Source organism: Rattus norvegicus, chromosome 10 (genome assembly GCF_021556685.1).
Source record: "Rattus norvegicus strain SHRSP/BbbUtx chromosome 10, alternate assembly SHRSP_T2T, whole genome shotgun sequence".
Lineage (NCBI taxonomy): Eukaryota > Metazoa > Chordata > Mammalia > Rodentia > Muridae > Rattus > Rattus norvegicus.
The window spans coordinates 62,809,482-62,836,616 of record NC_141543.1 but is presented as its reverse complement, the minus strand read 5'-3'; the positions used below and the strand labels follow the sequence as shown (position 1 = coordinate 62,836,616).

The 27,135-nt window shown below is 47.7% G+C and overlaps 1 protein-coding gene and 1 long non-coding RNA gene across 3 annotated transcripts; one reads left to right on the top strand and one right to left on the bottom strand.

Moving 5' to 3' along the window:
- The first annotated feature begins 11 nt into the window (after positions 1–11).
- Positions 12–24,009, top strand: LOC102548703 (probable serine/threonine-protein kinase drkD-like). Of its 2 annotated transcripts, none has more exons than XR_015631783.1 (3): positions 12–357; positions 18,125–18,341; positions 21,299–24,009. It is a non-coding gene; the product is annotated as a probable serine/threonine-protein kinase drkD-like (long non-coding RNA). The 2 variants fall into 2 exon arrangements; XR_015631784.1 differs by lacking the exon at positions 21,299–24,009 and adding an exon at positions 18,532–18,576 and having other exon boundaries at positions 13–357.
- On the bottom strand, positions 605–13,000 carry Xaf1 (XIAP associated factor 1). The gene is made up of 6 exons (NM_001398875.1): positions 12,941–13,000; positions 11,196–11,331; positions 8,929–9,124; positions 7,174–7,259; positions 4,742–5,059; positions 605–1,776 (listed from the first exon to the last, which is right to left on the bottom strand). The coding sequence occupies exons 1-6, from the start codon at positions 12,970–12,972 to the stop codon at positions 1,696–1,698; spliced, it is 849 nt and encodes a 282-aa protein (NP_001385804.1). The 5' UTR covers positions 12,973–13,000; the 3' UTR covers positions 605–1,695.
- Positions 24,010–27,135: the final 3,126 nt, after the last annotated feature.

Genomic DNA, 27,135 nt, shown 5'->3' with positions numbered 1-27,135 from the left:
CGCTGAGTCCCAGACCAGGAGTTGCCAGATCTTTGCCACTGAAGGTGAAGGAAGAGGGCGCTGCACAGACCCACCAGGAAAGCACGCAGGTGGAGGCAGGAGGCTGGAGGGAGTTGTGCCTGGCGGTCCTCACCCATTCCTCTGTGCATAATAGCAGAGAGGTCTGAACCCAACACTGTGTTCAAGTCGGTTTCCTCCAGTTTTGATCTCGGGGAGCTTTGAGCCTCCGTTCCAAAGCCCACGTGAGGACTCCTCCCACCCCCACGCTAGCCATGGGCTTCCACACTCCTTTCCTCAGATGAGGCAACACCGCACCCCGAGGATGGGTGACATGACTTGAAGCTAACAAATTCTAAGGTCAGTCTCCTTCCCCAGCTTTCAGAAGGTGGTGCACACCTGACCCTTGGCCCATCCCTACCCTGGTGGGTAACCTTTGTGCTGAAGCCCAGGGCTAGAAGTTGAGTATTGTGTCTGTCCCCAGATAAGCTGCCCCAGCCACTTATTCCCTACTTTACTGCTAAACCTCACCTGCACGCCCCCTCCCCAGCTATTCCGCTTTACCTTGTCACCCTCCCTGTCACCGACGTGAAAAACACAGCTCAAAGCAGATGAAGAGAGTTTATTTTCGAGCCAAATCAGAGACCATGGTCCAAAAATACAGCTTCAGATATCCGTGTTCTGACCTTGGTAGCAATTTCTGTGAAGTTTTTATAACAACAGAACAAAGGTCATTTTACAAATTCTGGTGATACGACAGGTAGGCAGTTACAGCAAAGCAGGGAGACTTTGCTATAGGCCCCAGACATATATGTATGTGATGACCTTCTTAGCAGTTAGGATCTGCTCATATGTTCCAAAACTTTACCTAGGAGTCACAGGATGTTAGGTCACACACAGATGTGGACAATTAGCAGCCTTTTAAGAGGCTAAGATAGCTCAAGACGGACCTGCCCCATGCTAACCTCCCCACAACCATTGCCCTTCTAGCAATCAGCCTTTTTCTGGGAACTTTAATTCTCCCTGTTTTACCCTTCCCTTCCCTCTCCCTTCCCTCTCCCTTCCCCCTCCCTTTCCTCTCCCTTCCCTCTCCCTTCTCTTTTCTTTCCTTTCCTTTCCATTTTCCCTCCCTCCCTCCCTCCCTCCCTCCTTCTTTCCTTTCTCCTGCTATATCTGTCCCTCCAGGCTTCATATTCCTAACCCATCTGGTCTGATAGTGCCAAAAGTGACAGTTGAGTACCCTGCCCTGAGCCCAAGATGAGACATCCCTCCATGGGGACTTTGAGGAAGATGGGACCCAGAACCAAAGGATTAGGGGCAGGGTGGAGTGCTGTCAGATGCCCTCTTCTGGATTTAGCCTGGCCATGGCTGTTGCAAACAGGGGCACACATCAGCTGTGGTTACCGGCACAAGACCTGGATAAGCATGTGTGTGCTAGCATGTGTGCACGCACACACAAGCACCAACAAACATGGACTCGAGATATGAAAGCAGGGAACTGTTGGGAAGATAGGGTTCATAGGAGTGGGTTGGGGGAGTGGCAGAAGGCAATGGGGGTAAGTATGATTAGAATACATTGTAACCACGTATGAAACAGTTAGAAATTAAAGGGGAAAAATTCGGTTACAGAGACTGGTAAACAAAACCAAGTTGTGACCCCTAGGAAAGGAAGCTGGGAAGCCAGTGTGAACTGGGGAGCTACTGTGAACTGGTGCTCTTCAGAATCCAGCTGGCCCTCCTCACGAGTTTCTTTTGTTGAGCTAACCTCAGGCACTTCTCCTAAAGAAATGAAAATAGATGTTAAAAAGCTTCAAGTGGGAGGCAAGTTAGTAAGCTATTTCCTGGCTTTCTGACCCTGGTCTTCCCCACCAACAGGGGCTGTCAAAGCCAGGGCTGTTTGGAATGCTACACCAGTGCTTTACCACATGGCCACATCCCTCCAGTGCTGCTGGTTTCTGAACCACCACCTCTGGGTGTTGCTGTTCCTTGTTCTGAAACATGGGGTGGTGGTGCCCTGTGATTGAGACTGAGATGGGACTGCATAGAAGACACAGAGCAGGGAGGGTGACTGGAGACTTGGGGTAGTGCCTAAGGGAGGTGGGCATCACGGGTGAACGGGGAGAAACACATGTACGTCTTCTGTGTGGCCACTGCAATAAGACAGCCATGTAGTTTACTTGGTTAGTGCCAAGTTCACAGAACCGAGGGAGGGAGGAATGTGCATATCCACACGCCCAAATGTTCGTGTTTGTATATGGGTATATCAGGGCTCACGGGTGAAATACAGATGACCCATTGACTTTCAACCCCAGCGACCCAAAGAATCACTGTGAGAGAGTCAACGACCCTCCCTTCATAATAAGAGATTCTGAGTAGTGAAACAAGCAAGCAGTTGAGGTGGTTGACAACCTTGTACAGTCGCTGAAGAAAAGGCACAAATGGTCAGCGCTCCCATTTGGTACAAGTGGTTTTTATAGTTCTCAGGTGTGAAAAACTTCTGCCTGCCTTTTCCCATAGGTTCCCCAGGTGGTGGTGTTGTTGTTGTTGTGGGGGTGGTGGTTTGAGAGCCTCCTCTATCCTAGTGCAGGGGCTCAGGTGTGCGATGTTTCAACCCTGATATAAACTAAGAGGCACCCAGGCAGATGCATGCCAGCTGCAAGCCAGAGAAGACAAAGGCAGAGTGCCTCCTGCCTACCTGGGGTTCAGTAATGAGCTCTAAATATACTTTCACACTGAAGCGCATTTTCATACTGAAAATAGACCATAATGGTGGACTTCTGCAGACACACTTAGATTTAAAAAAAAAAATGGTCTCCATTTCTTTGAAATTCAAATTTGATCCGGCATGTTGAATTTCTACTTGCTAAGTCTAACAAGGACGGAGAGAAGTGTGGAAGCACCCCCACCGAGGATGAAATTAGTTCATGTTTATAAGACATAAATGCATACATAAATTAGAAAAAAAGATATAGGTTCAAACCCTGGTTTGAAGGACTGCACCTCTTTTTTAAAAAGGCCACCAGCAGAGTGACGAATGTGCTCAGGTAACACGGACAGTTCAGCCCTGCGTTTGCTGACAGGGTTCATGTCGAGAAGACAAAGCTTTAAAAGGACACCCACGGGCTGCTGAAATGGCTTTCACAGTGACATGACGGAGAACTGGAGTAGAAGGGGACTAGAATTAGCTCGTGTACATCACTCTTTCCCCATTTCTTTGTTCATTCAATTTTTGACACAGGGTCTCCCTAAGTTAGCTGCCCTTGAACTCACTATGTAGCCTAGACTGTCCTCAAATTCAGAGTTCTCCTGTCTCAGACTTCCTTTTTAAAAATTTGTGTGGTGGCAAATATGTGTGTGAAGGTCCATGCTCCCACACGTAAAGGCCAGAGATTGCCATCGTGGTATCTTTTTTCCTGATGTGTCTCTGCCTTGTTTGGGATAGGGTCTCTTGCTGATCTTAAACTCACCATTTTGTTTAGACTGGCTGGTCAGTGAGTCCCTGGGAGCCCACCTGTCTCCGTTCCCCTAGCACACTGAGGTTTCCAGAATGAGTCATTGTGCCTGGCGTCTGCATGGTATCTGCAGATTTGAACTCATATCCTCAGGTTTGCACAGCAAGCTCTTTAACCGCTTAGTCATCCCTTTAGCCCCACCTCCTTCACCTTTCCTGAGTGCTCGAATTACAGGCATTCACCACTACACCTGAGTGTGCAGATTAGTTTTTTTTTTTGTTTTTTTTTTTTTTTTTTTTTTTGGTTAACTCAACACAAGCTATGGTCATCTGGGAAGAGGGACCTCAGATGAGACAAATGTCACATCGACCTGTAGCAAATCCCTGTGGCATTGTTTTGGATTGATAACTGCTGTGAGGAGTTGTGGGCAGTACCACTGGTGGGCTGGTGGTCATGGGCACCAGCAGACAGCAGGCAGAGCAAGCCATGAGGAGGGAGCACGCCAGTAAGCAGCATTCCTCCTGATGACCTCTGCATCCTGTCCCTGCCACCAGGTTCCTGTCCTGACTTCCCCAAGCAGTAAGGTGAAATAAACCCTTTCCTCTCCAAATGTCTTTTTTAAAAACCCCAATAATTTGGAGCAAACATTTGGCAGAGCAGTGGTAGTGAATGTCTTTAATCCTAGTACTGGGGAGGCAGAGGCAGGTGGAGCTCTCTAAGTTCAATGCCAGCCCAGTATATAAAGCAGAGTTCCAGGACAGCCAGGGATACACAGAGCAACCCTGTTTTGGAAAAAATAAAAACAAAAACCCCAAAACCAAACCAAACAGAAAAAATCAAACCCAAACAAAGAAAACCTAAGCAACTAATGAAACAAAGAAAACCCCACAGCAAAAGAAGATTGCCTTGGATGGAAAACTCAGGATGAGAAGGCCAGCTCTGTGTACGATAGACACAAGCCACCAACCACCTTCACACCTGCAGCCAGGGCCTTCTGCATTTTCTCCACCTGGAGGAGTGCACTGACAGCCCTAGGCTTCCACCATTCACTCTGTAGCCTTGTAGTATTGCCAGGTGTAGGGCCCGATATAGATGCAGACACAGAGAAAAGAGAGCCAGTTCTGCCTTCAAAGGTCACCCGGTGAGAGAATGCAAGGACACAGAGAAGCAGGAGGAAGCAGGGAAGAAGCTGGCCAGCCACAGCACTGGGAAGTCCCCTACCCCAAGGTTGGAGTGCAGCAGGTTCCCAGCCAGGAGGGGAGGCAGTTAGGAGGGCGGGAAGAACCAGGTACCTGGTGCTCATTTAGAATGGGCAAGGGAAGTAAGATTCGGCACTGACGACACTTCCGGAGAATGTCATAGGCTGTCTCCTCTCCTTTAGGAAGAGCAGTCCTTTGCTGGAGCCTGGACTTCAAGGGCAGATCCACAGCGCCACTTTGGTCCTTTGTCTCTCGCTTTGTTGAACTGTTTCTATTTTTTGTCTTTGGACGGACATCTTTGCTCACTGTGGATGTTTGATTTCCAGTGTTCATAAGTGGAAGGGTTGAGGGAAGGACTACTGTCCTTCCATCGCGAAGATACGTCACCGTTCTCGGGGCCGAACACTGTTTCTGCAAACGTGGACAATGCATGAAGTCAAACGGGCAATTACTTCAGCCGTAATAGTTGGATGATACAGCTGAGCTAACCTGAAAGGCTTCCCTCTATAAACACTTAGTAGTGATGGATAAAGGCTACAAGATGGTTCTGTGTGTAAAAGTGCTTGCTGTTAAGCCTGAAGACCTGAATTTGAACCCCGGAACTCAAAACAGTAGAAAGAACCTATCCTTACAAGACTTCTCAGTGAACATGGAGTAAATTAATTTTTAAAAATCCTGGATAATATAAGGCAGACATTCGGTTTTACAGCTAACCTTGCTAGAAGAGACACGACTCGGGTTCTACGGATGAACATTTGGATAATATCCCTCTAAAAATCCAGGTTTTGGGGACAGGAGAGATGGCTCAGGCTTTAGAGGACTTGCTGCCAGGTCTGGTCGGTTTTTAGCACTCGTGCCAGGCAGCTCACAACAGCCTGTAAGTCCAGTTCTAGGGAATATGATACTTTCTTCTAACCTCCACAGACACTGCACGCATGGGTTGCATATACAGACAAGTAGGCACACACAAAAATAAAAATAAATTTGAAAATAAATAAAGCATGACTGTACAAGCCTTTAATCCCAGTGCTTGGGAGGCAGAGGCAGGTGGATATTTGGGAATTCATGACCAGCATGGTTTACATAGCAAGTTCCAGGATAACCAGGGCTATATAGAGAAACCTTTTCTCTCTTTGTCCCCTAAAAATAAAATCCAAATATTACATGTGCTAATAGGGGCTGTGTTGGTCGTGACCTCTCCTTTCCTTGCACACTTTATGGGATTATAAAAGAGGCTTCAAGCAGCCTAGCCAGCTGCTAGCTTGCTCCTCTGCATTCTGCTGCTCGAGGCAGCAGCAAGGCCTCCCTAGGCTCCTAATGCCAAGAGCCTGAACTTGGGTTTGAGGCCGCAGAGCAGTGAGAATGTTATGTTCTCAGCCTGTGGTCTTCTCTTACCACATTGCAAATGCACTGGAAGACGTGCGTGCTAATCCTGTACTAGGGGCTTGGTCAAGAGGAAAATCCTAGTTGTAAAAAAAAAAAAAAAAAAAAAAGAGAGAGAGAGGGAAAGAGGGTTGGGGATTTAGCTCAGCGGTAGAGCGCTTGCCCAGAAAGCGCAAGGCCCTGGGTTTGGTCCCCAGCTCCGAAAAAAGAAAAAAAAAAAAAAAGAGAGAGAAGCCAGGAAAAGCCCCCTCCCCTACACCACACTGCCAGGAATAGCATGTTTCAAGTGCCTTAATGTCAAAAAGCTAGGTCACCTCTGCGGTCCCTTAGTTCTGCTGTTCCATAGTGGGTTTTTTTTTTTCCTTTTCTTTTCTTTTCTTTTTTTTTTTTTCTTTTTTGACAGTGTCTTACTATGTAACCCTGCCTGGCCTCAAATTCAGGGATCTGCCTGCCTCTGCCTCCCCAGTGCTGAGATAGTCTATGCTTTTGTTTTCTAACAGCTAAATTGTTTAGCAAGGTAAACAGCCCTCTGTCCTGGGGCAGGGCAGGGTGGGTAGTGGATGGGAGGCATCAAGAAGTTTCTGGGAGAGAAGCTGTGGGATGTTTCTCAGGAGGAGAAGGCTCATAAGACAAGAGAGCAGCTTGGCTCGCCAGTGTACTAAAAGGCATTTAAGACTATGGATGCATCACTCAAGTAAAACCAACCAGCTACATCATCTGCCATCTTTAGAGTTCCCCTTGATACTCAGTAGGCTGTGAGCAGCATTATAGAAAGATGGGGAAAGCCCTTTTAGTCTCATGTGGGAGGTCACAGCCCAAATACGGGCAGAGAGGGCAGGCCCTGATGAGGACCATATTGCTATGTCCAGGCCTGAAGGTTGGTGATGGTCAGAGGTGACCAGGGTCATGGAGAGTTGTCAGAGCTACTCCTTGATGGGCTAGGCAGAAATGAAAACCAACTATGGAAATCTGCCCAAAGGAAACCTTGGAAGGAAGCAAAGCAAAACAAAATAAGATAATAAACATCAGAACCTTTGATAACCGTGCTTTGGAAAATGTATCCAGAACCTGCTGTCACACCTTGTTCTTTGGAAAATGAACTGGCTCCTGGCACAGGTAGAAAGTGGGTAATTGCTACTCACCATGTGGGAGGCATACTTATGTTCTGGAATCATTTGTTTGCAAATATCACAACGGGTTTTTCTTCCAGGTGATACAGCTCTCTTCCCTGAGTAAACAAAGACACACCACAAATGACTGCTGTTGACAATGGCTAGCCCATCTTTCCCCTGGTTTCTCCCATGGCCTGTACTCATGAGCATTAACCATCCCTAGGCTAGCCTGGTTGTGGGTTTGCTATACTGACAGCTGCCTTAGCCACACAGGAAAGGCTTACTGGACGGCCATTTATATTACAGTGATACGCAGGGCAGAAGATGACCCAGATGAAGAGACATCTTCCCGGGCAACAACTTGTTTAATCAATTGAAAGAGGCTGCATATAGCTGCCCAGCCTGCCTAATTGAGCTACTCTACTGGTTCCCAGCTCTGTGATTCAGCCAGGTGTTGGCTGTGATATCGTGGTGTTAAAGTTGTGTTGTATTGAAGCTGTCAATGAACTTGTGTTGCAGACTGTTGGTTGTGTGGGAGCCCAGGCATTACGCAACGAAGGAAGAGTCCCTGAATCTCCTACTTCTGCCTTTCCACCAGTCAATTTTGACCTTGGGTAGAGCGTTGACCTGGTGGGACTAACTAAGGGGTTTCAGAGTTTCTCTGCAATGTTATCACACTATCAAAACAAGGAATGAAATCAACGAAAGATGTGTCACATTGACATCTGTGCTCTTGGCAAACTCTCCTATAAAGAGGTCATGGAATTGGGTCAACAGACTACACAGAGTTCAGTGGTAGAGCATGTGTGAGGCTCTAGGTTCAAATTCCTGATACTGGGACTGGAGATAGAGATGGGGGGTGGGAGGGGAGAAGGAGGAGGAAGGGGAGGGGTAAGGGAGGGAATGAAGGAGAGGGAGACAGAGGGAGAGAGGGAGAGAGAGAATGAGAAGGAGGAGAATGAGTGATACTAGAAAGCTGATATTCAAACCTAGTCTTGTAGTAGCAGCCTCCCATCTGGCCATTGCTAATTGCTGTGGTTTGAATGACACCCTGCCCTCCTTGTGAGCTCATGTGTTTGAACACCTGGACTTTAGTTACTAATGATATTTCGGAAAGTTGTGGCACCCTTATGAGGTAGAGCCTCATTGGAAGAAGTCGGGTGCTAGGTGCAGGTTTCTTAGCCCAGCCCCACGCTTGTCCTCTCTGCTTCCTGGCTGTGGGTTCAGGGGGACAGTGAGGAGTGCCTCATGCTCCTGTGGTCATGTCTTCCCCAACACATCAAGGCTATTATGTCCTCAAACCATGAGCCACAGTAAACCCTTCCTTCCTCTAGCTATTTCTGCTTATCTGTTTTTATTATTAATCACAGAATGATAAAAACATTCAATAGCCTAGGATCTAGCTCAGTGCTGGAAGCTGGAGTGTCCAGTCTTGTTTGTTTCCTGATCTCTCTGTACATTTTCATCTACAGGGTGATTCAGGTGTGTCTTACCAGGCTAGTGTTGTGTCTTATGGAATGCAAAGAAAACCCTGCGTGTTTGGGATTCCCCGTGGCTTTCTCTCCCTCTTCAGTGTGTTCTACACCCCCACCCCGGCCTCTTCTTTTGCCTGATTAAGTCATGAAAGGCTACTACAGACACACAAGAAGGCTACTCCAGTTTGGTGGAAACACAGATTGGACACTCTTCTATCCTGTCAAGGGTTTTACTTCTTGCATCCTGCCCAGGAGACTGTCTGGCCCTGGGAGCTGCTCCCTCCCTCTCCAGCTTCTCCCTGTTGCTCACCTTCCTTAGGCTTGCCCTTTGCACTCAGACACAGGTCTTTGTGCTGTGCCAGTACCCGGAGTATAACGCGCTGGTTGCAGTGTGGACAATGCTCTGTCCGGCTGCCACAGTGGTACTCATGGACGTCCAGCTTGCTGAGTTGCACAGCCAGCTCACAGAACTTGCACTCGGCAGGGTCCTGTTGGCTTTCCTTGGTCTGTGGGAAGATGGAGAACATAGGCCCAACCTCCTAGGGAACTGAAGCCAATCAAAGTACTGGCAAGGGTCAGAGGTGGAGAGAGCCCTTGGGGTTATGAACTCCTTAGACTCACTGTTCCACTTTGCTTCTGTTGCTGTGATAAACATCATGACCAAAAGCAACTTGGGGAGAAAAGGATTTACTTCATTTTATACTTCAACACCACATCTATCATTGAGGGAAGCCAGGACAGGAACCCAAGGAAGGAACCCAGAAGCAGGAATTGAAGCAGAGACTATGGGAATGTTGCCTACTGGCTTGTTTGGCTTGCTTTCTTTACAACCCAGGACCACCTGGCTCAGTGGGCTGGGATTTCTTACATCAGCCATTAATCAGGAAATTGCCTGTAGACACACCCTCAGGGCAATCTGATGGAATTGTTCACCTGAGATTCCCTCTTCCCAGGTGACCACAGCCGGTGTCCAGTTAACAAAAACTAACTACTAACTCATGGATGGTGGAATTCTCCTGTCAAGCATGTATGTATATATGCATGCATGCAAGTGTGTATGTATGTATGCATGCAAGTGTGTACGTATGTATGCAAGTATGTGTGTATGTATGCATGCAAATAATGTATGTATGTATGTATGCATAATCTGCATCCTTGGAGTGGGATGATTCTCATCATTCTCCTGGCCACTCAGGTGGGGAGGAAGTGGTGGTGGTGGGAATATTTATGACTGCCTCTTCTTTTTCTCCCCTGTTATCCTGTTTGCCCATAGAGGAGAATTCACTCCTACTTCAACAAGGGAGGGCTTGCACATGCTGCTGACATAGTCCAGCCTACTCCATCCGTGCTGGCTAGTTTTATGTCAACTTGACTGAAGCCAGAGTTATCTGAAAGGAGGAAACCTCAACTGAGAAAACACCTCTAAGATCTGGCTGTAAGATAATTCCTGGGGTTGGGGATTTAGCTCAGTGGTAGAGCGCTTGCCTAGCAAGCGCAAGGCCCTGGGTTCGGTCCCCAGCTCAAAAAAAAAAAAAAAAAAAAAAAAAAAGAGAGAGAGAGAGAAAGATAATTCCTTACATAGTGATTGATGGGGGAGGGCCCATCCCATCCCTGGGCTGGTTGTCCTGGGTTCTGTGAAGAAAAGCAGGCTGAGCAAGTCATGGGGGGAGCAAGCCAATAAGTAGCATCCCTCCATGGCCTCTGCATCGGCTTCTGCCTCTAGGTTCCTGCTCTCTTTGAGTTCCTGTTTTGACATCCTTTGAGGATGAACAGTGATATAGGAGTGTAAGCCAAATAAACCTTTTCCTCCCCAAGTTGCTTTCCCGGAGGTTACATCAAAGCAGTAACCTTAAGTAGGACACAAACACAAGTACAGAGGGACGTGGGTTCAAGCCCAGCCCCTGGCCCCTCCTTACATCAGCTGCCTTGCTGTGCTCCACACTTGGGTCCATGAGATCCTAGAGGGCAGAGACCCAGAGTGGCTGCTCGAGTTTTCCTCTAGCGCCTAGCCTAGGGCTCAAGAACTGTTTGCTGGATCAGCCTGAATCTAAATGGTTGCCCGAACTTGATTCTCAGAAAGATAAAGCCATGAGCGACTGACTCAAAAAGCTAGGCAAGAAGACTGAGCTGGGCCCTCCTGCTTCCTCCTTACAAGTCTCTGAAGAACAGTTAACCTTTGTTGAAATGGATTCCTTGTTCTGCTGGACCCATAGTCCCGCAGTAGCAAGTAGAAAGGGAGGAACTGAGGACATCCTTAGGGTGGCATATAACAAGAACAAAAACCCTTTTCGCTTCTAAAATGGAGGCCAAACAAACATGGAGGGGCTAGGAAGGCTGGACTCCAGTTGCTGACACACTCCCTTGGCCTTTGTGCCACCTGCCCACCTGCCCACCTGCCCACCTTCTCATCTGCCCACCTGCCCACCTGCCCACCTGCTCACCTGCCCACCTGCCCACCTGCCTACCTGCCGACCTGCCCACCTGCCCACCTGCCCACCTGCTCACCTGCCCACCTGCTCACCTGCCCACCTGCTCATCTGCCCACCTGCCCACCTGCCTACCTGCCCACCTGCTCACCTGCTGGTGCACAGCTTCCACATGCTCCTTCATCTTTGACTCTGGGATGGGCTCCTCACATTCCGGGCAAAGGACCAGGAAACGCAGGCAGTGGGCCTCATGGAGAGTGAAGTGGCTAGAGGCCACACTTCTTTTGCTTCAGGATGAAGTGGGGGAAAGGGGAGAAAGAAAGGCGCAGCATCTTAGTCTAGAGCATGAGGCCTTGCTGCATACCTAGGGTAGGCTTTTTCCAGGTCTGGGGCGCAGGAAGAAGTGATGCTGATGATGCGCTCCTGCCTTGCCAGTGCTGGTGAATCAGGAACACTCACTATCCTAAGCGCAAGGACAGTCTGCAAAGCACCACCCTGCCCAGGAGAGCAGGAGGAGGACGTTACCAGGGCAACAGGCAACTTTTAAGAGTGATGATAGATTCCACTTCCTCGCTTGTAGGATGGTTTCCCAGATAAGTACTATGTGCCAAGGTGTGCACTTCAAACATGTACGAGTTAGCCAGGGCTGTAGGCACAGGTGCTGTTGAGACTGAGAGAGGAAGATGGCTGGTTTACGGCCTCCCTAATCTATAGAGTGAGTTCAAGAGCAGCCTGGACAACTTAGTGGTACCCCGGGTCAAAAGGAAGAGGAAAAATGGAGCTGGGAAAAAAGCAACTCGGAGTGCTTGGTGGTCCTGTGCGATGCCCTAGGCTCAGTGCCCAGGACCACTCCCTCCCCAGCATCCCCCCACAGAGAGGGGATGGGGAGGTAAAGTTTTATTCTTTTCTGGTTATCTCCCAGACAGGCCGTCATGAGAATAAATAAGTAGAGTCGGCCCTGCAGCCCTGCCCTGCCCACAGTTCAGGGACAAGGGTTTCCCAACTCTCAAGAGCAAAAGTCCATCTACCTAGCTGTCTCCTGTCCGTGGGCTCCCCTGCAGCCACCCAGAGCTGCTGAGACCCAGTGGCGTTTCCCACCTGCAGGGCAGGGTGTCCTCCTGTGACACTCGCATCACCAGGAATACTGCCCGCCCATTCCACTGGCCCATGCTGATGGCAGCTCAGGAGAAAGGAAACACAGGCTGTATCCCTAAAGGACCAGTTGTTCAGGGGAGGTGCCCCCAGGGCCACAGGATCTGGCTCATGGCCTCACTGCTGTTAGCCTGATCCAGCTGTCCCCATGGCTGCACAGAATGACATCCCTTACTCTGTTTGCCTTCTCTGTTCTGCCTGCCTGCCTCCATAATCCATAGTCCAGAGATTCTGAAAGGTGGAACAAAGGTCTCTGGGGGAGTTTTACCCCAGTTATGGCAACCGGTGGGGTCTGCTGAGAAACCAGCTCTCTTTACTTGGAGGTGTGGTCACTGCCTCCCGCTCAGTCCCTCGTGCTCTTCCTCCAGCTCCTTTGTCTGTCAGGGGACAGGAATAACCCTGGAATATCTCTCAAGGTTCCTCTCACAGATGGGTGGGAAGACCATGCTGCTGGGGCCCCACACTAGGGACCTAAGCTCTGACAGGAATAAACACTCTGCTAGGGACTAGTCCCTCCATACTTCATGGCTGACCAGCCAGCCTGAAACACCCGTGCTAAAGGGGGACAGTGATATCGAGGCCCCACTGAGCACTCTACCTAGAGATCTGGAGCCTCCTTACACCAGAGCGTCCAGTCCCCTTTGGCTCATCCTCTGGTATTGTACTTCATCTTCCTCACTTCAGAATTTGTTTGCTCTGCTCTGCCCCTCTCTCTGGCCAGCCCTGGAGAAGATGCCTTCTTACCAGTTCCTGCACACTTGGAAGTCGTCCTCCATGGTCTGCTCCTCAGAGTACTTCGGTGGAGTTTCTGTTTCTTTGCACACAAAACAAAACCGAAAGTGTTTCCCCAGCCCAGACTCACAGCAGGGAGGAGGAGACTTCTAGAATTCTCAGCCCAGGGCGGTTCCCAGATCTCTGTAGCTAGATACTCCCAGAAGGCCATTCTGCAGCATGGGCTAGTCTTCTGCTGTGCCACTAGTCCTGTGCTGCCTCTGTGCTACTGTGACTGCGACCTCCAGGGTGGGAGTTAGCTGTCAGGTTTCCTCTGGGTAGCACAACAGCCCCTCCCTCCCTCCGCCCTCCCTCCCTCCGCCCTCTAACTGGCTTTGCCTCCATCTGGGTCCCGCCCCCTTCTCAACCTGTGACCCTTCCACTCTGCTTCTGTCTGGTCTCTCCTTGGATGCTAAGCTTGAGTTTGTTTCCTGGAGAAGCAGCTCCTACATGCCCTGTACCCCGTGTGGTTCCAGTTTGTGGTGACTTTGAAAATAAAGTCTGTGAGGAACTGAGCAGGAGGTGCTGGGTGCTGGGTGCTCAGGCTACAGGATTTGGGGCAAGTCTTTGGGGAGTAGCCAGGGATAACTCTGTGTCTCCTGGACTTGTCCTCTGCTGGGAAACCAACCACCAACCAACCAATCAAACAAAAAATGATGGCAAACAATAATGTAAGCCCAGGGTGACAGGCACCATCAAGAGGTTTTGCTATCCCATCCACGGCTGGTAAAACAGAGTCACCAAGGGCCTGAATCACCTGCACAAATGCCCAGGCAACGTGGCCCAAGCTGTGACTCTTTTGCCCCAGCCACCATGCTGGAGGAGCTGCGCTCAAATCTAGACAAGATAACTGGGAGCTTGAGTCGTCTCAGCCTTCTGGAAGCTGTCTCCTGGCTGACTGGGTTACACTGGGGCTCCTAGGTGACTGCAAGGTCCAGGTGCTCCTGGAAACAGCATGCAAAATTGCTGCTGTGTCCCAGCAATGTGCTGCTGTCCCAAGGAGGCACCACAGCCCTAGGCAGTTGCCCAACAAGACTAGCTGACCTCGTGTCTTTGAGTCTTTGAGGTTCAAAGAAAACAAATTCTGTTAAAGGCAGCCCATGTCCAAAATCATCTCAATGCATCAGTGGACACAGAGCAATGCTGGTTTCCTCACAGTGCATCATGGGAGTCAGTGGACACAGAGCAATGCTGGTTTCCTCACAGTGCATCATGGGAGTCAATGGACACAGAACAATGCTGGTTTCCTGTGTTCATCATCTTTTTTCCTGACAGGAAGAAGCAGGGCATCATTAGATGAACGAAAATGACCAAGGGGTTTTGGAGTATAGATATTGGTCTGACACTTGCCTATCATGTATAAGGCTTTGGGGTTGGTACCTAACACACACACACACACACACACACACACACACACACACACACACACATCACAGAGTATATCTCAGTGACAACTGATACATTTACAGATATAACCATGCACTAAATAATGGCGTTTCTGTCAACAGTAGAACTGTTACAGCTACTGCATACACAGTAGCCACATAAGGTTACATGTGAAGAACGGCAGAAGTCCTGTCACCCAGTGGTGTCGCACACAGTTAAGTCACTTGCACTTGTGTGCCCTTGGCATGAATGCAGGTTGCAAGTAAGCAGAGGGGTGTGGGAACATGATCAAGTTGCATTACACACATATATTAAAATGCCGAATAAAAATTAAGAAACAAAAAATGTAGCATGCATTTCCTACAGGGCTGGTGTAGCGGATAAAGGCACTTAAACCTGCCAGCCTGAGTTCAATCCCCGAGGATGGTGGAAAGAGGGAACCAAATCCCTCGAGTTGTTCTTTGATCTTCACAAACACACACACACACACACACACACACACACACACACACGTTTTGAATATCGTGCACTATATTTGATAATCACACTAGACAGCTATGTTACTGGCTTGAGAACTTACACCACAGCTCTATGGTCATAGAACATACTCTCTTTATCTATAAGTAAACTGTTAGGGCTGGCCAAGATGTTGTTAGAACAGCACTTGCTTAGCCTATACAAGGCCCTAGGTTCAATCCTTAACATGGCTAAACGAAAAAAATAAAGAAAATCACAATACTTTCCTATTGACAATCCTGAAAGAAGAATTAGTTTGTTCTGAGCCAATTTGAATGACTGAGTCCCAGAAGTATAAACACCTTGTTCCCCAATAACATGGCCCTCCAAGGATACATGTTACCATTTGAATGTGAAGTCTCCTCTGTCTGGATATTGTCCCCTAGATGACCGTGCTGTTTTAGGAGCTTGTGAACCTTTCAGGGAGTAGGGCCTTGCTGGAGGAAACAGGTTAAGGAGGGACATGTCTTGGGGGTTCATAGGTTAGCCCTGCTTCAGGTCTGATTACTTTCTATTCTCTGGACCAGCTAACAAACAGCTGTTGCCTGCCCACGGCCACGCCTCCCCACCATGACAGATTAGTGTCCCTTTGCCTCCTTGTGGCAAAATAGTCTCAACTTTGAAAAGGATGACGTGGCTGACAGTTGGAGGATGCAGTTCATCATGGTCGGGAAGGCGTGGTGGTGGGAGCATGAGGCCTTGGTCACACTGAGTCTGAGTCAGGAGGAAGACAAGTGCTGGTGCTCACTCACTTTCTTATCAATTCACCTTACCACCTTACCGCGTGGGATGCTGCTGCCCCCATTCCTGGTTGCTCTTTCTGCCTCAGTCAAACCTCTCTGGAAACAAATCCCGAGGCCCGTCTTCTTAGTGACTCCAAATCCAGTCAGAACGACAAGATAACTACCCTCCCCTTCAAACTGGGAACCAAAGGAAACCTTCCTCACTTAAGTTACAGGCATGCTTTACAGGTATATGTTACACCAAGGAAAGGTGTCTGGTTCTATGTGGTCCTATTCAGAACAAATTGCGCAAACCTGTCGTAGTCCCAGAGAAAGCAGGCGTGGTCATCAAACAGGTGAGCTACATAAAAGTGGGCAACCTTATACAGACCCAGACGCTGCTTACATCAGGCAAGATGTCCCCAACAGGTCCGGGGTGCTATCTTAGCCCCAGCCTTAAGGTTTAATGGAGTCCAGAGGTCTGTCAACCTACCATATAGTATACATTATTTTGTTCAGTACTTATACAAATTGTAACAGGAGTTAATGATAAATGGCAGCCAAAGGGGCCTGAACAGAACAACCCAGCCTGGCCTAGGCTTCAGGACTCACTGTGGTCCTGTGCTGAAAGATGTTATAGACACTGTGACCCTCCTTCCAGCCACGAGACTGCCACCCCCCACCCCCACTTATGGAATGAGTGTGCTTAACAGGCAAACAGGAGTCTTGAACTTGAAGCTGACCACCAAAGAAAGATGGGAAAGGTCCAACGTAAATCTATTAAAGGAAGGGACCTAGGGACAAAGACTCTGGGTAGTGAGTTCCCATCCCAGGAAACATCCAGGCTACTTTCTTTTTTAAAAATAGAGGCATCTTTAAGATTCCATTTTTCTTGGCTCAAATTTAATAAAAACCTGTCTTTGGAATGGAGAATGGTGGGAATCCATGTTCCCTTCCTCCCAGGAAAAAAACAATTAGCCAGTATTGTACTTAAATTTGCATCTGTTTTAGCCTTTTCTCTCATGGCTTTCTGTAAATTATAAGATGACCTTAGACATGGAGAAGGGCTAGATTAATCAGTTCTCATTGGCCAAACTATAAATAAACCCAGATTTGTCTATTGATTTCTGTTAATTATTTTTTCAGTCAGAGTCTCTTGTAGATCATGCTAACATTAACATGTTCTCAGTTTGAGGGTAACCTTGAACTCCTGATCCTTTTACTCCTACCTCCGGAGTGTGGAGATTAACAAGTATACACCATCATGTCTAGCTCCTTGAAGGAAACTGTGTATCAGTTGTTGAGGTTTACTCTGTGGCTATGTAGTGTAATGCTAAATTCTGTACCTGAAGGTCTAGGCCTACAAGTGAATTCTTGCTTTTACCAGCTTTTGTCATGTAAATCTTGTTCCTTAAAACTAATGGTTAAATAAAAATGGCTATAGCCAATTACTGGAGGGATTAGAGGTAGGCGGGTTTTTGAGTTATGTGGTTGAGTGGGGTGGGAAGTGGAGAGAGAGAGAGAGAGAGAGAGAGAGAGAGAGAGAGAGAGAGAACGAAAACAGGAGAGAGGGAGAGAGAAGGTGCCATGAGCATGTGGCTAGGAGAAACAGCAAGTATTTGGGGTACACCACTGGGGTGGTAGCCAGGCCAGCAGTTAGAAAAGTAGATTAGGGGTTGGGGATTTAGCTCAGTGGTAGAGCGCTTGCCTAGCAAGCGTAAGGCCCTGGGTTCGGTCCCCAGCTCTGAGAAAAAAAAAAAGTAGATTAGGGGTGACCCCCCCCCAGTAATTGTCAAAGCTTAATAAAATAACTGTAGTCCAAATGTCATTTATTTTTAAACTAGTCCGAGATAAGCTTTAATTGGTTGTACTACAATAAGTTGTTTGTTTCACTGTTGCAACAAAATATCTGACAAAAGAACTCCAGGGAGGATGCTTTAGTTTGGCTCACAGTTTCAGGGATACAGTCCATGGTGGGGCAGTATGGAGGCAGCTGCAGGAGGTGTCTGCTCAGCAGGTCACACATTGTATCCACAGTCAGGAAGCAGAGATCAGAGAGTGACAAATCAAACACTTGCCCTTGACAGGCTTTCATTTTTAAAAATTCTGTACAGTCCACCCCGCCCGTCCCCCACCCCAGAAGGTACTCTCACATTTAGCATGGGTCTTCCCACTTCAACTTAATCTGGACATGCCCAGAGATTTGTTTCAATGTGATTCTAAATTCTACCAGGTTAATCCGGCAGAATTTATGAACCTGAGTGTGACTGGTAACAAGAATGCTCCAGTCGGTGAAATTTAAACCTGCTGGAAGCTTTTGAATCTGTAGGGGATCTCTCTGGAGATGCTTCCCTTCACAGCGAAAAGAGCTTCCCCTGGGTGCAGTCTCTTACTTCAGTCTTCTGCTGTGTCTCTTGATTGTGTGAGGAGTCCATTGAGTTATTGACCTCCGCCATCCGATACTGTTAAACACATTTTGATATTTACAAAATCCTGTAAAAACCTCTTTCTCAAGATGTTCTCTTGTCCTTAGGTGCAGATGACTTCAATTGTCACTCGGTTTGAAACACAGGTGACTGAGTTGTGTTGCTGTGAAGAGGAGAGCCAGTGTCAGCATGAAGGTGTTCTGGGAGCCCCTGCAGTGCTTCTGGACAAAGTCGTTTGGGTAGGAGAGCAGCTGGACTCAGGAGTCGAGCACGGAGGCACTGGGATGAAGCAAACCCCCAGTCTGAATGCTGGTCTTCCAGCGGGTAAGCTCTGTACAGCATCAGATAAACAGACTTTGAGCTGGTCCAGGGCAGTGCCTGGGAAAAGGCAAGGGGGTGGTCAGCAGGGCTGGAAGCCATTGAATATGGGAGCTATTCATCACCAGCATCTTCCTCCTCTCACTCCCCACCCCCTACCCTCCTGGTGTCCCGTGTCCGCCCCCCCCCCCATCAGCTTGAAGAACCTACTCTGATGTGTATTCCTCACCCTCATCCTCAGGTCTGTAAACAGAAGGGTTTTTGTTGTTGTTGTTTTGTTTTGTTTCTTGGTATGTGTGTCATGGGGTGGGTGGGGGTGGGTGGGCCCTACGCCTGTGTTAGAGATTTTATGAGACCCAGTGACTGGAAAGGTATTTGTGACTGTAGAAAGAATGTTGCCCATCTAGGGTCCAGTTGCCTTGGGCTATTATTAGTCCCTTCAATAGCTGCTCATTACCCGCCCCTACATCTGACCTCATATCCTTTTGACTAGCAGGTAAAAACCTTTAAAATATATTCTTAGCAGACTAGATTCCACCAGTTCAAAAGCTAAGATTGTTGTCAGGTAGCACATGAGGCCTATCAAAGAGGCTCCCCCACTTTGTTGTAACTCACCTGTGGTCCCACTTGGTGTATTTGGTTAATACCTTGATTTATGACCTGCTTTGTTCTGAAACAGACAAGCTCTCGTGTGATTGTTTCCGCACTGGAACATATTGTCCCAGGCAACCCGAATCTGTACTCCTGGGTTATGGGCACTTATGTTTGGCTCCGAGAGCTGTGTTTTTTGCATTGACCACTTCTTAGAATTTTCCCAGGAGACAGAAACCGTGGCACTAACAGAGGGCTTCACACTGCCATCTGGAGGCATGGTGAGCTGACTCTGAGAATTATTGTGGAGTCTACACATGGAGCGGGAGAAAGAGAACAGGATAGAACAGCCCACACTGGGCCCTCGTCTCCAGGCAGACTCCACAACTCAAGTACCAAGTGTGTGGAATAATAATGACCAGTGCTAGGATTTTAGGGAAGGACTGCCTCAGTGGCTTTGTGTCCCCGGCATTATACAGGACATCTCACCGGCATTGCCCTCATTTTAATCTGTGCAGCAGCTATAGTGAAAAGATCACCCCACACATTGCAATAATGGAAAGGGAGACCCAGAGAGGTCACGCTTCTCAAGGTCACGGGCCTAAGCCAGCAAGTATTAGAATTGGGATTGAAACTGGGTTGATCTGACTCAGGTGATCCTGTTGGACAGTTGTTGGGTATGGTATGGGAACAGCAGGGAGTGATCTTGGCAGGAGAGAGGATTTTCTAAAGAGAGACACTTGTGTTCCTTTGTGGGGCAGGTGGACCATGCCACCAGACAGAAGAACTGGTAAGAGTGAAGTGGGTTTAAAACCCCAGTAAATTGCCTAACTGAGAACGGTTGTTAGAACCAGCTCCTGGCTAGGCTGTACTTGTCCTGCAGCACGTGACCATGAAACCCCACTAAGAGAACCATGTCATATAGCATGAAAACCTATACTAATGCAGTATCTAGATAGGTGTCTCTCCCTGAAAACGATTTTAATCCCTGGTTCACCCTGAGTAAGACATATGTGTTCACATCCACCATGAATAAAGAAGTTTGGACAAGCAAGGACTGTCTCCTTCATCAAGGATCACCAGGGGGCGGGGTGTCTTCCTTGTAAAGAGCTGTACCGAAATCTCCTCACTCGTCCTGGGCTCAGCAGGGGCCTCGAACGCCGCTTTGTGTGAGTGTGTGTTACTAATTTTCTTTTTTCTTCCTTTAAAATTATTATTCTTTAATTTTTTTTACAGTTTAGTTGTTATCCCCCTTCTGTTCCACTCTCTGACTGTTCCTCATTCCATACTTCTCCTTCCTGTCTTCAAGAGAATGTCCCCAGCCCTCCACACTCACCCCAGCAGACCACCCCACCCTCTGGAGCCTCAAGTCTCCCATTCTTAACTCCTTGTGGTCCCCAGTGTAGTCTGGGTACACCAGAGTTTGAGAACCACAGCATCTATCTCAAGCCCCCACTGTTTCTCACCCAGGAAAACACTGGCTGGGACCCCCTTTCTTTTTTCTTTTCTTTTTTTAAAAAGATTTATTTATTTTATTAATATGAGTACATTGTGTGTCTTCAGACACACCAGAAGAGGGCATCAGATCCCATTATAGATTTCAACCACCATGTGGTTTCTGGGAATTGAATTCAGGACCCCTGGAAGGGCAGTCAGTGCTCTTAACCACTGAGCCATCTCTCCAGCCTGGGACACCCCCACTTTCTTAGCCTGTGTTCTGTTTTCCCTGAGCAGCATTCCAGGAGGCATCCCGTATCCCACTGTCAAGGTAGAAACCCTCGCCTCAACTCCTTCCTTTGGCTATTAGACTATTAACAGTGGACCACAAAGAATTAAAAATTCCTCAGGAACCCCAGGCTGGGGGAAGAGAAAGGCAGAGAAGATGCTGGTGCCAGCAGGAGGAAGAACTTGCTTTCCAGGAAGAGATGTTGTGTAGTTTTGATAACTCATTGGGCCACCGTGCAGGAGAGACTGGAGCAGAGACAAAGATGGTGACAGAGACATGACCACACCTCCACAGTCTCCTTACGTTTAGTTATGTATGCCCTGCTCTCGTTTGCGACTAAGCCTTATGTCACTATCACCAGGACAAGGCCACCGGGCCCCTTCGTGAATTATTCTTCCCAGTGTTGACGCACTGAGCAAACTGTCTTCCTCTGCTCTTTACTGCCTATCGTGCTTAGCTGGACTATTGGGACAGTGGCTGAGCATAGCTTGTTGGGACCACCAGAGCCTAGGATTTCACCTTTATTTTACCAAGGAAATTGGGTCAGAATTCAGAAAGGCCAAAGACTGGTATCTTGAGCCGCTTCCTCATCGGGACAAGTTGCTTAGTTCTGTGACCTTTGCTGTCCACTCTTGTCTTTCTCCAGATGTCTGTGACTACCAAGAACAAGAACAAGAACAAGAACAACAACAAGAACAACAAGAACAAGAACAAGAACAACAACAACAACAACAACAACAACAACAACAACAACTGTTGACCTCCTCTGAACTGTGACCTGTCAGAATGCTGCCGGGAGGCTGGGGATGGGAGAGTCAGAGGCAGGCTAAGAGGGACGTGCCTGAGGACTGGGTCTGACAGGGATGGGAAGGGCAGTGGGAACGGAGTGTTCAGCCTTTGTTGTTGTTTGTTTCTGATTGCTTTCCACCTGTAACCTCGCATTTCCTTCAAGACTTCTTGTGCAGTGCCTTTCTCCAACTCCATCCTTCCCTTCCCTACCAAACCCAAACTGGGTTTCAAGAGCAAGTCCTCTGCTGTCTCTCCGATGGGACCCACTTCTTTTTATCTTTGTACTTTCAGTCTGGCTCATCTTAATTTGTCCCCAAGCAAAGGTACCAAGTGACTATTTCAGGGGGCTGCAGCCCCTGAAAACCTGAGCCAGATGAACCTTTGCTGCTTAACCGTTAGCCTCAGGTATTTTATCACAGCGACAGGAAGCCGACTGAAGGCCAGGCCCTTACAGCTCTGTCACCTGCACTCCTGAAGGGACCCATGTGCCTTGGTCCTGGAAGGCAGTGAGTGACATACTGTGGTTTGCAGTAGTGGCAGTCACATGTTGGCTGACCTGAATGGCTGTGGATGGCTGTGTGTTTGAGATAATTAAATAGTATGCTAGGAATCTCCTCCACCCATACAGCACCCTGGAACACACGGTTTCTCAAAGCGGCAACAAAAGCCATTTTCTTTTGATTTTTTTTAAAAGAAAACTTATAATTATGAAAGTATGCATGACTACAAGTTCTTTTTTAAGAACAGGGAATGTTACAGATAAAACAAAACTTCTTTCTGCCCACCATGCCTGCTTCTGAGCCATTACTATTTTTAGCTAGAGTGTGGATGCAGGCATAATATGGTCAGCACAAAACCCCGTACTCATTCCTGCCCGCTGCAGCTTGAAGTCTGGCTGGGGGGTCTTGTACGACTGTGTTGTTCTGCCATCGTCTCTGGTCAGTCTCCGACCCTCTCCAATCCAGTCCCATAAAAAATGCTATAAAGTCACTCTGTTGCAGACTTACAATTCCTTCCTAGGACACTGTGGCTACCCACTTAACAGCTTGGCAGTCATCTGGAGTTCCCTGCGGTCGCTTTGTGTCAGAGCTGTGGGTCAGGGGAAGGGAGGGGGCTTGTGAAGGTTTGCACAGGGAACCAACCCCTGAGATGTGATTTGGACAGGCTGTTATGTGGCACCCTTCCCTGGGATCCAGAACTCAGAGTTGCTGTGAAGGAATAATAATATATACCTTGACACATCGATTTGACAATAGAGAGATTTTGTGTGAAAGCTGTCTGAGACCATAAAGGGTAGGAGAGCACATTTAAAGGACATTACTGTAGCTGGCCTTGAGGGGAGTCTTGTTGAGGCCTAATCCTTTCAAGGAATCGCTAGGCTAAGGAAAATCATGTAAGGACAGAGGAGCTCCACTTCCCAGACAAAAATTACATGTTGGGATCGCGCACGCTCCTGTCGGCTGTGTGGAAGGGCCGTGTGGTCAGAGCAGGCCCGTGTTCTGGGAGACCATAGAGATTGCTGTCTCCCCGAGTCCAGCGCCTTTGAGTGGGAGTTTGTTTTTCAAACCACATGCAATTGCATCAAATGACTAGTCTCTCAGTAGAATCCAAGCCTGGGGATATCTGTGATTGTGTTTGGGGCAGGCTTCAGAACCTGGCAGGTTCTTGAAGTCAGAGAATGTTCCGGCAGTTCTTGCACAGTTGGCAAGAAGGAGAGGAACGTGGTCATTAGCCCCATGGGCTAGACAGAAGGTGCAGGCACCCAGTGCTTTTCCATCCCCTTCTGTGGGGTGTGGGCCTTTTGCACATTCTCAGTCCTTTTCCTAGTTAAAACACATTGTCATCTGTTTCTATCCATCCCAGGCAATCTGCAATTCCAACCCAATGTCAAGGACCCTTCATTGGGTCATTGGGTCATTGGGTCATTGGGTCATTGGGAAGCCCCTTCTACTTCTCCCTGTAAGGTTTTTGCTTTGTTTTGATTATGTACTCGTCTGTCTGTTCATTTTTTTGTTTGTTTGTTTGTTTTTTTCTTTTTTTCCGGAGCTGGGGACCGAACCCAGGGCCTTGCGCTTGCTAGGCAAGCGCTCTACCGCTGAGCTAAATCCCCAACCCCTTGTCTGTTCATTTTTGTTCAGGGCCTTGCACACACTGGTCATTGATGGAGTGCTCTAACACAGAGCTGCGTCCTCAGCCCAGGAGATGCTTTCAGAGCTCCTTTACTGAGGCCATCTTGGCTGCCACTGGATCTGTACTTCAATCCTCACAGCACGATTAATTAAGAGCTTGATAAACTTCAGCCTTTTCAGGCTCCTGTGCTTCCTTATTTATTTGGATTGTTACTAGGACTCTGGGGGTACTTTAGGAGTCTAGATGCTCCTGGGATATGTGTGCAAAATGTCCCATCACGTCAGTGTGTGCCTGTTCTTGAGGAAGCACCCATAGCTCCAGGCATTTTGGAAGGACTTAAGTTAGTTGACCTAAGTCTTTGAATCTTTGAGACTAAGAGAAACCTGGCTCCAATAAAGACAACATGTGCCCAGAATTAATAAAAGGTGTAACAGAACCAAGAGAATAGAGGATGGTTGTGGCTTCTTTGTGTTTGCTCTTTTAACAGGCAGAAGCAGACTGTGGTTAGCTAGGTGAATAAAAGTGACAAAGGGGGTTAGGGTATAGGTCAGTGGTGTGGGGCTTACCTAGCATGTACTAGGCTCTGGGATCAGTCCCTAGCCTTGAGTGTAACTGAGAAAATATGACGAAATATGGCTAAGCATGGTGGCACATGTTTTTTTATCCCAAGCGCTCAGGAGGCAGAGGAAGATGAGGAAGAAAGATGTCTGTGAGTTCAAGGCCAACCTGGTCTACACAGTGAGATCCTATCTCACAAAAATCCTGTAAATACGGTTTTCAAACACGGGCATACATTGTACAGTGACATTTAGTCAGCTGTGGATTGGTTGTACTTAATAAAATACCGGTCCTATAAGATTACAACGGGACTGAAATTGGAGTGAAAACACACTGTTGTTCAAAATAATTTCTTAGAACTAAAAGAGCTGCACATTGAGTGGGCCCGCAGAGCTCAGCATGGCCTGAACAAAATCCAAAGTCCACCTAGGAAGCGCAAGGCCCTGGGTTTGGTCCCCAGCTCCGAAAAAAAGAACCAAAAAAAAAAAAAAAAAAAAATCCAAAGTCCAGGGGTTGGGGATTTAGCTCAGCAGTAGAGCACTTGCCTAGCAAGCGCAAGGCCCTGGGTTCAGTCCCCAGCTCCCCCCCCCCCCCCAAAAAAAATCCAAAGTCCAGCATTAAGGCACTAATTACTCCAAACCAATTTTTTTTAAATGTCCTCAAAGCTTCCTGGATGAAAAATCAGGACTTAGCAGCAGTCCTGATTGAATGATGCTAGAGCAAAATAAAAGAGTGGGCTCTTTGAAAAATGCAGATGACATGCTATGTTTGGATCTCAAATGTCCCTCAAAGGCTTGTGGATGAAGGCATGGTCCTCATCTGACATGGAGGAGTGATGGGACCGGTAGGAGTTGGGGTCTAATGGGAGAAAGAGAAGCTGTTTGCCGGGGGAGCACGCTCTTGAAGGGCCTACTGAGGCCCTGGCTCTTCCTTTCTCTGTTTTTGCTTCTTGGCTACTCTATGCTGAGCAGCTTTGCCCCGCCTCATGCTTCCTGTCATGACGATCTATCTTGTCATACACCCAAAAGCAGCAGAGCCAACTGACCATGAATTGAAGTCCCTGAAACTGTGGGCCAAAGTCCCAATAAGTTGAGAGTCTTGGGTACTGAGTCTCCATTTAGCATCCTATAGGCTACCCAAACTGAGACAGGGCATTCACACCTCACAAACTTGCCTGGGAAGCCACTGCTGGTTACCTCCCAATTAGATGAGCAGATAAACCAAGAAGGATTATGGCACAGGACCAGGAAATAGAAAATCCCCAGCGGGAGGCAGAGGGAATTTTGGGTTGTGGGCCAAGAGAAGTCCCGGACACCAGTTGTGCAAGTAGGTCTAGAGGACAAGCGGTTCAGACAGGAGCAGAACAGGTGGTTCAAGGGCTTCTTTACTTTTGCTTCCAAAAAGACATCCATAGATTATCTTGTTTTAGACCATGTGGGGACAATAATAAGAGGCTGTTTGAGATTCAGGGAGAGTAGAAAGAAGCACTAAGCACTTTAGAAAGCTCAGTGAGTAGAATACAGGCGCTGGCCCTGAGGGAAAATGTAAAAGGCTGGCAAAATACTCAACCTTACAGTGCTTGGCTTAACCGGTCACTGTTCTAATAATGTGGGCAACAAGTTAAAGAAAATGCTGATATGATATATCAAGTCAGGGCAGGTGAAGGGAAGAATTGCAAGGGGCAAACACTTGTCTTTTCTGAGAGGAAGTCAGCAAATAATTTCTAAACTTGAGAAGTTGCAAAACCACAGTTTATTTTGTTTTGAAACATGTAGGTAAATAAATCCTGGAAATCCCTGTTGCAAGTGCTTGCCTCTGGAGGAGAATAGAAGAGGTGGGTTACGGGGAGAGCCATTTGCTGTATTATAGTAACCTGCTTTGTGGCATTGAAGAACCTCTGGGTCCTTCCTGGGGCCATCTCAACTCCATCCAGGTACTGACCAGGTCCAACCTTGCTCAGCTTCCAAGATCAGACAAGATCGAGCATGGTCAGGGTGGTCTGGCTATAGACCACTGTAACTCAAGTGGCCTGGAGAGTGGGCTGCCTGGGTGACTGCCCTGACCAGCCAGGGGAGACCACCATCTGCCATTCCTGGGACATTGCACGTAAGGATGCTGATGGGAACAGCAAGTGAGGCAATGCACGCAACGCTGGCCTATTTACCTCAGCAGTATCTGGGTGGACAGAAAGAACAATCCCAGAATTCTCAGATAGATGTGCAATCCTAAACTCTTCATGCTGCTCCCCCCCCCCCCCCATGCCTCCAGAGCCACCTCCGCCATCCTCCGGGAGACGGTGTGTACTGTATCTGTCAATTTCCTAATGAGTCCAAGATCATCCTTTTGTAATCATGATAAGGGAAGTAATTTTCATCTAACTAGGAAATCCTGCCTCCTGCTTGCACAATTCTCTTTCTGTTGCAATTTCTTCTTGTTTATTTTTTCCTTGTATAGTCATGTACAGGCCACTGTCATTTTTGGTTAAAATTAAGCAAAACTAGCGTGTTTACTGACAGCTTGTCAGTGGTAGCTAGGTTCTGATGCATTCTCCTTTATCCTTATGTTTTTTAATTTACCCAAGCAGAGACTTGACATTTTGGGTTCCTTTCTATTTTAGATAAAACATGCTGTTTCTATCAATGTTGGTTTTGACCTATTCTTCTCAACACATAAGTAAAAATATCATTATGAAAAATATAAAGAATATCTATCTACCTGTAACAAATACTAGAAATAAAAGCCCTATCTATCTATCTATCTATCTATCTATCTATCTATCTATCTATCTATCTATCTATAAGTAAGTTTCAGCATCCCTGCCTCCCCATATACAATTACCCTCTGGAGTTTGGAGTGTTTTATTGCTTCTCTATGGCCTAGAATATTATGTATGTGTGAGCCCATTGACTCACAAAAGGTTGCATACGGTTCAACCTTTTTACAAATGAAATAAAAATATCTGCATCTCTACAGTTGGCCTCCTTTGGCTTTAATTTTTTGATATTT

Excerpts from the sequence above, each read along its gene's own strand:
- Xaf1 (NM_001398875.1), bottom strand. The coding sequence starts at position 12,972 with ATGGAGGACGACTTCCAAGTGTGCAGGAACTG. Across the intron at positions 9,125-11,195 it reads TGGAAGCTGTGCACCAGCAG|ACCAAGGAAAGCCAACAGGA; the intron begins GTGAGCAGGTGG and ends ATCTTCCCACAG. Across the intron at positions 1,777-4,741 it reads CCATTCTAAATGAGCACCAG|GAGAAGTGCCTGAGGTTAGC; the intron begins GTACCTGGTTCT and ends TCATTTCTTTAG.